Source organism: Semicossyphus pulcher, unplaced genomic scaffold (genome assembly GCF_022749685.1).
Source record: "Semicossyphus pulcher isolate SPU_LCO1_2020_fin unplaced genomic scaffold, fSemPul1.0.p SCAF_5, whole genome shotgun sequence".
NCBI classification, from domain to species: Eukaryota; Metazoa; Chordata; class Actinopteri; order Labriformes; family Labridae; genus Semicossyphus; species Semicossyphus pulcher.
The window spans coordinates 22,771,188-22,784,556 of record NW_027211726.1 but is presented as its reverse complement, the minus strand read 5'-3'; the positions used below and the strand labels follow the sequence as shown (position 1 = coordinate 22,784,556).

The 13,369-nt window shown below is 42.1% G+C and overlaps 1 protein-coding gene across 1 annotated transcript in view; it reads right to left on the bottom strand.

Annotated features, from left to right (window-relative positions):
- Nucleotides 1-13,369, bottom strand: part of LOC138609435 (growth factor receptor-bound protein 10-like) — a 32,122-nt gene that overhangs the window by 7,886 nt on the left and 10,867 nt on the right. Inside the window, exons 4-10 of the mRNA XM_069682079.1 lie at nt 8,206-8,362; nt 5,577-5,692; nt 2,944-3,018; nt 2,516-2,653; nt 2,188-2,298; nt 492-590; nt 311-388 (exon numbers count right to left, since the gene is read on the bottom strand). Of these exons, the coding sequence (XP_069538180.1) occupies nt 311-388; nt 492-590; nt 2,188-2,298; nt 2,516-2,653; nt 2,944-3,018; nt 5,577-5,692; nt 8,206-8,362 (774 nt within the window). The remainder of the gene's footprint in view (nt 1-310; nt 389-491; nt 591-2,187; nt 2,299-2,515; nt 2,654-2,943; nt 3,019-5,576; nt 5,693-8,205; nt 8,363-13,369) is intronic.

The following is a 13,369-nucleotide window of genomic DNA, read 5'->3' as shown; positions in this document are numbered from 1 at the left end:
TGAAAAGCAGTCTGACCTGAATCTGGAACGTAAGCCTTAAACTACACAGCTTTTACCTCATATACAAAAGTCAAAGGCAACAATGACTGTTTAGGTAGAATAATTTCAGCAAATCCTTCTTATGCAAATGGAAATAGTAATCTAGCCGATGGTTGCGTGTTTCCTCTTAAGAAGGCACAAGGTGGCCACAAAGTGAACTGGTTTCTAATTAACTATCAACTAATTAATGGATCAATCTGGATTGGGTTTGGATGAGTGGGGGCATTAGAGCAGGGTTGTAAGAAGGTGATGTCAGAAAGCAGATCCTCACCACAGGTGTCGAGAAAGGCGGGAGGTTAGACTTTCTTTGCTGGGGAACGTTGTAGCTCTGGTACAGTACTATCCCATACTGTGTGGAAACATGAAGAGAGAGACAGCATCGTCATTAATGCGTCAAAGACAGTGCTGACAAATTAAGAAATGTTAACAACCTATGAAATCAAAGGAAGTACTTTGAGCAGTCTGAAGGCAGTCATCCAGCAGGTCCTGCTCTGTTCGTCCTCCGAACACAGCATCTTCAGCTCCTTACAGTCACTCGTCACTTTACTGGGCTGTCAACCAAAGAGAAGACACAGAGGAACATTAAATTAATGAGATCCACATCCTGAACCTGAACATGAAAAGCCTCATCTGGGACATGGCGTTGCAGGGCAACAGTATTAAGTCACACTTACGATCACTGTTAAGACAAGATGATGTAATGTTTTCTAACACTGGCCACTGTGGCCTTAAAAAGTCATTAGGGAATGCAGTGGGAGATTAAAAAGTAGTCGTGTATAACATTAACACATCAAGAATAATGTTAGCAATCTCACTAAAAGTCAGTTAAACAGCCATATCTGTTTAAAGTTTTCTATAATTAGCCTCCATAAACCACTAGTCATACCAGACCAAGTAAGGCTGTAGCTGCCTAGTATTAGTAAGTATTAGAATTCAATTAAATTGAATGGGCAAGTGTTTTATTAGTAACAAACTCATAATGCATTTCATTTGTAAAAGGAAGACAGTTATTTCTACTTTAAATGTTGCATAGCCTTGCTCTAAAAGGGCAAATGGCAAGCTGACAGTGAACACTTTAACATGATTACACCCAGTTAACCAATCCCTCTTCCAGTCAGTGACGCTCACCAAAGTGTCCAAACAATGAAGCCACCTCACTGTTTAGTCCAATAGGCAACACAGTGTTTATAGTGCCGAATCTATAAGTGTACTATTTTCCTCATTTACTTTTCATCTGGTAAAAAATGTTTTCTATTTTTTTTGGGCTTTATTATTCAATATTTAAACATGTGTTTTGTAATAGGTTTATGCGCGAATAATGGAGTAAGAAAATTTAAAATAAGAATATACTGTCCAGATGAGTCCTCATTGTGCCCAGTGATACATATATTAAAGTTCTAGTTGTAAGAGCTTTATCAGCACCACAGCACAGTTTTTCTCCTTTTCCCTCCATCAGTAACAAGGACAAACAGCTCCTTAAATGTAACCCTACTGTTAAATTAATTCACATCACCATAGCAACAATCCAGCCACCCCCATCCGCCAAGTAAAATCCCTTACCAAATCCTGCACTGTCACCCCCGCTGACAGCATCTGACACGCTAGTTGTCTAATGTGTGTCTGTGCGTGCTGTGTGTGTGTGTGTGTGTGTGTGTGTGTGTGTGTGTGTGTGTGTGTGTGTTTAAGAGAGAGGTGAGGGGGTTAGGCGGGCCAGATTCCCTGTACCATCCCGGCTTATCCCACTGGGCTTATCCCAGATCAGCAGGTGACCCACCACAGATAACTCCTGGAGTGGGACACAGTATGCTGAGTATGTGTATGAAACCCTGCTGCGCTGTTTTAACCCTTGTGTCTGACGCACGCACGCGCACGCGCACGCGCACACGCACACGCACACGCACGCACGCACGCACGCACGCACGCACACACACACACACATATGTAAAGAGACAGCAGATGCCTGTTACAGCCACGTCTGATAAGTTTCACTTCATTCATGGGGTTTGCTGAAGTAAAATTAAAATTAACAATGTAAAAATACTAAACTAAGCAGATTACAGCTGTCAGATTTAATTATCTTATCTAAATGAATTTAATATTCAGCAATGACTTACTTGAGTGGCACAGGTTACAGTGTTTTGGTGTTACCTTGATGCAGAACTGGTACTCTGTGGGAGCATTGTGGAGTTTTCTGCCAGTCATGATGGTGAAGATGTTACTGTCCTCCAGATCTGACAGGAGCTGCAGGTGTCGGGGCTCCTGTGAGGTTGTAATGGAGAGAGAGTGAGAGGCACATCAGCCACCAAGTTTTGGCGGGTTTTGTTTTAATAGATATTTATTTTATTAAAGAAATAAGGAATTTGAGGATATCTTCGATGTAAAAAAAACACAAACTTGATACTTAAAAGAAAAATAGGCTTAGCAAATAACATATTTTACACAAAAGTTTGTCAATCATGAAATTAGTAAAAATCACCTTGGATGTTCCTTTAGTAGAGAAGTACAGCCCGGAGCGACGCAGGAACATGTAGAGTTTCTTCCAGGACTTGCGTCCAGGCTCTTTCAAGTACAGATAGCCCTGAATCTCTGGACAGCTGCTTGAGTTCAAAAAGTTCTGCAAAAACACATACAGTCTCTATCAGGAACAGTGCTGTAGAGGAACGGAGTTTCTGCCTCTAACATCCTGGAAACTTTGTGTTCATTAAGTCTTTTTCTGTACTCATAGAGAACTGGTGGTAACAACACTCGGGGGATATAATAAGCAGAATGTGTGGATGCATATTTTTGGACTTTCCTCACAAAGATATACATTCTTCTAGTGGAAAAATGTCCTGCTTTTACATCTTTTAGATTAGTTTTAAGATTTAGTGGTGTTAAAGTAACCTTCAAGTTACTTCAGCTCACCTGTAAGAGCTGTGACGGAGGGATTGAGCCATCAGACTCCTGACACCAAGCCACCATCTGCTCTGGAAAGAAGTTCTAGATGGAAAAACACACGGACACTGACAATGACTGAGAGACAAAGAAAGAGAGAGAGAGGCAGTCGAAGCCACTTAGTGCATATGCAAGCTCAGAGTGGGGTAGTGTTTCTCTATGCAGAATACGTCTCACTGTCTGCACGTGCGTGTGTGTATGTGTGTGTCTGATGGGCACAAGGACTCTGAGGCAAAGTGGTGAGGGCGAGGGAGGTAGATAAAGAGTGAGAGAGAGAGAGGGCACTCCAGCCTGGAAGTAGATGCAGTATGATCTCACCCACTGATGTAATCCCCTTTAGCCAGCAGCGCTACTCTTAGGGTGATTGACAGGCCGTGGCCAGCACTCTGGTGTTTTACTGTGCTCATTACCATAGAGCTGAGGTCACCTGCTGGCTCTGACACACACCTAAATCACCTCTGCAATAATGTCATCGTATACTCGTCCAGCACGTAACAGAAGAGCCCCCTGCTGAGTGCACATCAGCAAAAGATTCCACGCAAACAAGCTAAGCTGACTTGCTGGTTGTCAGGTGCAGGTTTGTGTCTTAAAATTATGAGCGCCTTACATATGATATTCAAGCTCACTCTTTTACTCAAAACGACTTTTGGGTGCAAAACGTTAGCTTAGGTTTCCAAACCATCAGCAAAAAGAAAGAAATGAGCAAGCCTGTCAAACATGTCTGAAACGACACAAAAAGGGCATCGAGTAGCCCATAAAGTAAGACCTTCTATGTAATAGAACATTTGTCATTCTTGCTAATGGCAATCAAGTACAATTGAACAATATACCACGAAACATAACTATAAAACTTGATTTGACAGGACACGTGAATAACATATGACCACCACTCTGGTGTGACCAGACTAAAAAACTAGAAAACAATTATTTTTTTACCTAGCCTGTTGTCAGATCCAATTTTTTGTATCCAATAATTGTGTTTTAACCAATACCTGCAAAATGATGATCATTCCTAAAGTGCTTAAGCTGTACTCAGGGTTTGCGCTAATTAGCAAATGTTAACATGTTAACAACAACAAAGTGAATGTGAAAAAAGTAAACATTATACCTGCTTAACATCAGCATGTTAACATTGTTACTGTGAGCATGTTAGCAGGCATTAAGCTCAAAGCTCTGCTGTGACTTAGTACAGCTTGACAGAGTCTCCAGCATAGCTGTAGATGATAACCATAAACACGCACTGAAAGCAGTGAAACGCAATTTCATTCATTTTCATTCATTTTCTATGGGACCTGAATGAATTGTTATGCAAGGCATTGGGAACTGACCAGTGTTTGCAAAAAAGGGTTTGAAATGTTAAAATGTTAGACTCAAATAGGAAAACATTTACTCAACTACAGTATCTTGTCAAACACCAAAAAAAAATTGTATTTTTGTCTGTGGAGGAGAAGATTTATTGTTGTACTTTCTCAGATTTAATCTTTTCTATGTCCCAGCATTACAGATACAAACAATACAAAGTGCTGCTTAACACAATGTTCCTAAACATTGTGGTAGCTACTCACTAGCTTGCAGGCGCTAACACACCTGCCATGATGAGTTACAATGCTTTTGTCCTCAGTTCCCATTATATACAGTACCTGGCAAAAAAATATGAAGGAAAAGCTGATAAAAACAAATTATTGTTTTTTCATTTTTATTTTGCCCCTAAAAAAATACTCTAATGGCTATGCTGAAGCAGTTTCATATCTAACTCATTAGTTGAAGGCCAACTACTAGATGTTCATGGTCACTCCAGTTATACAAGTACAATCGTGTGAAATAGTTATGCTGGGACACTCTGATTAGAAAGGGTAAAAATAAAGACATAAAATAGAATAAAAAAATTATAATAAAATAAGGAAGCAGTAACGAACAGTAACATAAAATAAAAGTAATAATAATAATAATAATAAATATATTTGAGAAATATTTACATTTTTCTAGTATTTACATTATAAGGCAACATTATGTATATGTAAGGCAGAGGACTATATACAATATACTTAGCTGATTTTTAATGCGTTAGCATGTCAAACGTGCTAATAAACAAATGTAAACATGCTAACAAATTAACTAACTCGGTGAAGACAGTAAAAATTATACCAGATAAACATCCGTTTGTGAGCAGTGTCATTTCTTGTTACTGATGAGCAAGCTAGCATGATGTCATAAGCATTAAGCTCATATGACCACTGTGCTGAAGAGAGCCTAACTGAGCTGCTAACATGACTGTAAACCTTTGTGTGCTGTGAATATCAATGTGATTAACAACGGAGATTTTGAGGGAAACATATTTTCAATCCTACAGAGAGTTTGCCACCACACCTTTAAAAAATATACTCCGGTGGAAACACTGAGTGCCTGGTATATTTTGCTAAAAACAAACATATGTCAGAATGAAATTTGAGCTACCAGCTACTCTATTCCAAAAATATCAAGGCTGGAAAATCGCCTGAACCCCAGTGTGTGTGTGTGAACAGCAATGTGTGCATTGGTGTGTGGGGCTGCGTGCTAAACCGAATAAGACACATAAATTCATTTTTAGTGATGCAAAGACTTACCAGGGGGTTCCTGAAGAATTCATATTTGGCATAGTTCTTCCTGAAGAGGAATTTACTGTCGCTGCTCATGGAGGCTTGAACCTGAACCACCAGCTCGTGGTCCTCCAGACATCTCTCTGTATGAGGACACAAAAAGACAGTTACCTTAACTGTGATTGGATTGTCCTAAGGAATGTGACTGGGGGTAAGCATTAATCAGTGTGCACTGCTCTGGGGCTTATGTTAAAAATCTAAATACATTTGAATTCTATTATTGATTGCAAATCAAGCCTTTTAATCTGCTACAGTTTCACTGTACATTGTTTATTTTTAAGGGCTGTTCTGCTGCAAAATAAGCAGGTCTTTAGCATGCAATACTATCGCCCTGTACCGTTTTTTATCCTATGTCCTCGTTAATAAAGGGCCTTGTCAACTGTAAGCTGTTTGACAGTGTCCTCTAGCACCAGGAAACACAACAACTTTTTGATGTGCCATAAAATATTCAATTAAACATCAGCTTATAATTATCTAGTTCTTTGCAATTTCCATTGAAAATTAGTGTAGATTGAAAATAATTCAACTTTCGCACATATAAAATAGGTTTCCATCTTTTCTCTGTCTCATAAATGTTTATAATGTAAACTTCTTATAAAAAATTCTATACAGCATGTTGTATGACAATTGAAATTCAGAGCTCGTCTTACTGAGGGCACATACTTGAGTCCAGATTATCCCTTTTCTTTATTATAAATGATCACAAACTGGAGGTCGTAGTTAACCCACGTTTTCCATTTACCGCTACGTAGCATAGGTATTCTATTGTACACAATGACACAGCAAGAATAAATCGCCCATTACTAAGAGACAAGCAAAGGAGATAGAGGTTAAATGAGGAGGGGCTGTGGAAAGAAGAAGCACAGTGAGGCAGCGAGAGAGGAGGTGAAGGTGGAGATAAGAGGCATGGGATGGAGTGGGGGAGAGGAGGAAGAAGAGGAAGAGGTGGTGTGGGTGTGGGGGGCATTGCAGGCAGATGATGTCATGTATTTAGGCTGATTGCTGAGCGTGGCGGAGCCCTAAATAAAGTACAAGCCACTGACAAACACACAACCACACATTAAGAGCTCACACAGGTCTAACCTGGTCACTGTGCATCACCTGTATATAGCTTTATGTGTACATATGTATGAAGTTGAAGTTGAGGCCATATGATCTCAGAGTGAGGCCGATTAGAAATTGATAGTGACAGGATGTTCCAAATCAGCATTGATAGATACACACACACGCCCACACACACTCACACCCACACACACACACACACACGAAATGATAGCAGCCAGGATTAAGGACTAATTCTCTCTTTCAGATTAACTCACAAAGTCATGTTTGATTAAAACTACACACACACACACACACACATTTTGGTGACATAATGGGTGGAAATGTCCAAGTTCTTTTTGAGTGTGAGCTATGCGTGTGAGTGTGTGTGTATGTGTATTTGAGTGTGTGCACGCTGGCTGCAAGCTGGGGAATTTCCTGTGGAGGGTTAAGTAAAGATTGATTGGCTAGGAAGGCTAGGGGCTCGTCCAGCGGAGAACTGCGATTGGTTCCTTGCATCTCTGGTATGACGCTTTAGTCCAGGCCTCTCCACCCTTCCCCCCTTCAATCTTTCCCTCTCTCCCTCTCTCCCTCTCTCTGTCTCTGTTTCTTCATCTCTTGCTCTCTTTCTCTCCTTTTCCTCTCCTCACCTCACATTCCATCTCTCCAGTGCACTTTTTTTTTCCAGAATCGCAGATCAAGCAGCAAAGCACAAAGCGATCCTTTGACTCTAAAAATAAGACTCAGGAGTAGGAAAGCCTCGCAGAGGACAAAGACGGACACAGAGATTGAAAAATAAATATATAAATAAATAAAGCTTCAAACTGAAAAATGTGAAGGACCAAAGCATGAGTCTTGTGTTTCTTTTTTTCCACTTTTTCCCTCTTGAGCGAATTATTGGATGGGAACAGGCATGTGAGCAGAACATGGAAAATGCTTAATCCTACGACCACCACACCTCCCTCCCTGAGCTGTATAGAAGGCATACAAGCACTTGTGCCATGCCCAAGTGAACATATACAGAAGGCACACACAAGGGAGCATCCACACCCATGCAAAGACACACAAAAGAGGTAGAGACAGACACACAGACACAAGACAGAAACACACCTGCAGGAAAGACATATACCCCTAAAAACACACTTTAGAGAGACATCGAGGGATGTAGTTGAAGGTAATAACTCATTTTAACCTTTTTTTAAACTCTCAGAATGCCCTTTTCACACTTTAAGTAACTTCTAAAGCTACAGGTATATATCAAAGTCTGCTCTGTTCATGATCAATCATGATTGCAAAAGAAAGACTAAATGCTCTTTTAGAAAGCTTAACTGATAATCCAGCAGATTTGGGCTGTTATTGGTGATGGTTGGTCTAACTACAAGTCATATTGCTGTCTAACCACCACCCTTTTCTTTAACCGCTACGTCATTGCATAAAACCAATGCACATTAAGAGATGCACAATGTAGAATAATTTCCATTCCTGCCAAGAATAACATGAATATAGACAAGAAAACGTGCCAAACCCATGCCTGGGTACACACACACACACTTACCAAGGCCTAGGACGGGGTGGTGCTCCACCAGCGCCCAGGCGTTGTCGTCCAGACAGTGGCTCTTGTAGACCAGGAGCTGACAGACGTCTCTAGCTGTCATGTCAGCTGGGATCTCCACCACTTTACCAGCCCCATCCTCGCTCCACACCTTCACTATCTGAAGACACATGGGGAAATTATGAGAATGGTTTCATTAAAGCAATGTAGGTCATGTTTTCATATGCTGAAACACGTTTAAAAGTAGACAGAACGCGTAACGCGTCACAAACTACTTTCGGCGATTTGAATCTGCAGAGAAAAGCGATGTGGTAAAAAAAAATCAGAGGCTACATTTACCTCCATAACCAAGTGTGTTGTCAAGTCCAGTCATAAAACGTCCTGTTTATTATATTCTATAAGTCGAACATGAGAATCGCTTTAAAAAAAGAAGAAGAATGACGTCCAGGAAAGGTCGGCCGGCCCCTGGGCTCTCAGCTCAACCCTTTTGTCCACAGCTCAACCAAACTTGCTCACATGCACATCCGCCAATATGCATGTAAACCTGCGTGCGCAGACACCACTATGACAAAGTTCCTGTCACATGTAAATATGTCTACATTGGGAGAGTAACACATATTCACTCTTGGACAGTGGTGCATTTGCACGTGTTGCATTTTGTCCTTAAAAATGTCACAACTTGGAGCAGCATGGTGTACAGTTAAAAGCCGGAGTACCTCCCATTGTTTCGCCATTTTGAACCATTTTAGCCAAGTGCCCAAAGCTACATTTAAACCGGGTGTAATTCTGTCTTCCGTTGTTAAACAGATAGCTATAGACCAGCTACTTCACACCACTGTATGGGTAGATTCACACACAACATGGAGAGCTTACTTCCACATGCAGCGCAACACACAAACACAGATATTGGCAAACAAACAACGGAAAGTGTCTCAAAACCACAGAGATGACTACGATTATCTTCAGTATTTTAGAGAAACATCATTTGTGCGTCTATGTTTGTGTGTATCCTCAAAACACCCCTGTGAGGGATTCTTCTGTCCTGCACGTATCACAAAACACCGGGGAACAACTGTTGAAAATTACATTAAACGAGACACAAAGGTAGTGATGGTCGAAGGGCCGGATGTGTGCGGAAAATTAAGTCGAACATACAAAATAACAAAAAAAGGGCAACAACAGTGGCCTGGAAATGACACCAAACACCAGAAGCACCAGTACAGCAACGCGAGGAGAGACTCCAAATGCATCCACGAACAACGTCACAGCGCTCCCTGCCTCTGCAAAGCCAGAAGACTCCCTCCTCTCTTCCCACACGCCCATGTAAAAAAAAGTAATTTCATGACGCATCAGTTTTGTTTGAAAAAGTTTCCGAAACATCTAGGGAAAAAATGAAAAGGTCCTCTTTGCTGCAAACTGATAACCGTTCACACACTCTCAAAACACACACAGCTCACGACGAACATCCAGGAAAGAAAGAAACACACGCACACACCCGCACACAAGTCTCTTACCTCCACAGCCTGAAAGAGGCAACAGTCTGGAGAGCAGGATGGCATTTTCACACTGAGACGCTCTCCAGTGACACAGAGAGACAGGGAGAGAGAGAGAGAGAGGGGGAGAGAGAGAGAGAGGGAGGGGAGGAGGAGGACAGGAGAGGGAGGGAAGGAAGGAAGTCAAGAAGAGAGAGGGAGGGACAGATTGGCAAGGAGAATGCAAGAGAGGTAAGAGGGAAGAGGGGGGAGGAGGGAGGGAGTGACAGAGGAAGGACGAGAGTGAGAGAGAGACAGAGCGAGAGAGAGACAGCCTGCCCCTTCTTCTCGTGCTGGGCAGCATAAAGGCTGAGCTGCGAGGAGTGGTATGAGCCGCCGCTCCGCTCCTGCCCTCCCTCCTCCTCCTCCTCCCCCTCCTTCTCCACACTGGATTAACCCAGTGTGGGATTTTTAAACGGTGAGCTGCTACCTGTCACGTACTCTACGCTCTTATCTTCAGTGCTGCGTTATAATCCCCCCTCCCCAAAAAAAAAATCACGTCAGCTCCTTTTGCTGATGGCGCCGCATCAAAAGTAACAGTCTTTCGTCCTAAAACACACCCACAATCAGGACCCCCCCACCCCTACCCACTCATGGATAGAGAGAACAAACAACAATCACTGAAAACACACACACACACACACACACACACACACACACACACCCTTATTCTTATGCATCCACTGACATTTTCTTTGAGCTGCCTGCCTGTTTTAATTTCCACCCCCTCCCTCTTATCCCCCTTATCTTCCTCTTCCTCCTCCTTCTCCTCCTCAGCTGTATGTGAAATACTATGCGAGAGTGTTAGGACCAGAGCAACATGTGTAACACACAGTGACGGTTGAGGTTTGCAAAGAGGGCAGTTGAATGAAAACGGTGGGGTGATTCGATCTGAAGCTGTACGGATCACGTGTCGGGCGTTTGGGCTTTGCTGAGGGGGTCAAGGGAGGGGTAGCAAGGGAGGGAGCGATAGGGGGGAGGTGGTTGCTCAGCAAATCTGCTGAGCCTCTGGAGAGGGAAAGAAAGAAAAAGAGAGAGGGAGAGAGAAAGAGAGAGAGCAGAGAGAGGGGGATAAAGAAAAAGAGGGGAGAGTTAGAAGAGGAATAAAAGAGAGAAAAAGAGAGAGAGAGCGAGAGAGATGGAGGAATGTCAGTAATGCAATACTGAGTCATAATCAGGCTCATGTGTAGAGCTAGGCCAACCCAGCTGGCCCCTAATACAGTGTGCATGAGAACTATGAGCCGCACACACACACACACACACACAGCAAAAAAAGACTAAATGTAAACTATGACAACCAGCTCCAGCAGTTTTTTAACTTTACTGCTCAACTTTTTCCTCCAGTGTCACGCGGATGCTTTGCAGGCATGGGAGGAGCAGTGTAACACTGGGCTCTTTCTGAGCGCATGTACATATGTGTGTGAGGACAACGCATGTTCATGTATGTGATGAGCACGTGTGAAAAAAAGAGTGCACTTTGTGTGTTGAATTGTCCTCCATTTTTTCGTACTTTTTTCTATAATTTCTCCTATTAACATTTCCATTTGTTTGTGAGCTTGTTCTTTTACTTTCAAACTCTTTCTACCTTTAAAAACCTCAGTCATGTATTCTTTTGCGAGGTTTTATCTTTACATGATGAAATTCAACACACCTTGGCTCGTTCCTCCCCCCCTCTATTTCCCCTCCCCCACTTCCTTCTTTTTCTCTCCACCAGAGGAGGGTGAGGGGTGGAAATGTACAGGGTTATTGGTCTCCTATGCTGCTTATAGCAACAGACACACACACACACACACACACACACACACACACACACACACACTAGAGTAAAGAGGGCTTGGAGCCGCAGCATATTGGATTGAAGGGTCATGGACAGACACCTGCATGCCTATAAACAAAGACACACATACACACAAGCACAGTATGTACGGGGTCAGAGGTCAAACACAATAATCTGCGCCAGGGTCAGACCCACTTGACCAAGAGGTTTATGGGCCCCTAAACCTATCAGGCAACACACACACACACACACACACACACAACAAATGCTCACACTCCTATATACACAAGCTCACGCACACACAGAGACGCACACAAGTGATCTGATTGTTCTAAGCCAGGAGGAGATCTATTCCACAGTAACACGACCCTCTGAATGTAAAAGCAATCTTGATCCATCAGAGAGGAGTGGAGGGGGCAGGAGGAGTGACGGCAACAGCCTTTCAGTACTTTATAAAATATAAGTCTAAACAGTTCAACTGTTCAATTCCATTGTGACACACTAATATAAAACTTTTATTTTTTGCTTGTACCTTTATTAAAGATAGCTAAATAGAGACAGGAAATGTGGGGAGTAGGAAGTGAGGGAGGACATGCACCAAATGATCGGCAGACCGGGAGTTGTGCCTCCGATCAGTGCGTCGAGGACTGTGGCCTCTGTACATGGGGTGCCTGCTCTACCAACTGAGCTAAACCAGCACCTCCCTAATATAAAACTTTATAAAAAAATATGATATAAACAAAGATGTACAAAAATGTATAATGTGGATGTTATTGTTCCCTTCTTTAAAAGGCATGTTGGCATGTGTGACATAGCTGCCTACTGCTGCTGGAAATCACGCTAAACAGAGAGCAATGAAGCTGAAACCAAACAAATAGCTGCAGGCCACAAAAACAAAAGCATTGAGCTGACATACAAAACAAACTACACTGTACTGCAGAGTCCAGTGTAAACACATCAGGTGTATAACTTTTTTTTACTGAAGTTAGGTGGGATAATAAGTGCAGATGCTTCTATTGTAAATGGTGAAGCTTTTTCATCTAATGTTCCCAATATCATGTCTTGTGCTGATAATATGTTGTTTCTTGCCAAACAATTACCAAAATAAGTCTTATGTATATTTTCTTAACCATATTTTAGTTCACCACAGTGTTTGTGTATGAATGTTCTCACATTCAGCACTTTTGGCTACTGCAAACACGAATCAATATAATTGAAAAGGCCCTCCCAAGTTTCTTGCTTTTAGACTAAACATGTGAATATTGGGAATCAAAAAGCAATCTGCAAGCAGTTTCATGGGAACTTTAACATCAAATGTGTTTAATGATAAATAGACATTAAAATCCACAGCTAATCCTTCCATTATCATGCAATACCAAAGTTCTGATACCAGTTGATACGAACTCTTTGAAATGATACCACATCTGGCTGTCTGTTGGAGGCTTCCCTGGTAGATGAACACACCCATCACTAATGTCAGCATTAGAAAGCTGGTTGGGAATGACTTCCCACCCTGGCCTATTACAGCATAAATCGTCTTTCATGTCTATGAGTGGTCCGGTTTCAAGCCAGACAGAGCTGATTAGCTCTGCAGACGGGCCAAACTCAATTTCACCTCACTGGAGCGCCACCACAAAGCCTCACTGAGTGGCTCACCTCCCCACCTCCCAACCCTGACACTCCGTAACACAAACACGCATCTCATGCACGCCGATAGACGTCTACCAGTCAGTTTTAGGAGTCAGTATGAGGGTACGTATCACCTGAAAGTTTTACTAAATAAAGTCATGTGGGTGTTGGTGAGATCAATCCATTAAAACTGAAAATAAACTAAACTTTAACTCGGCAGATATTAATA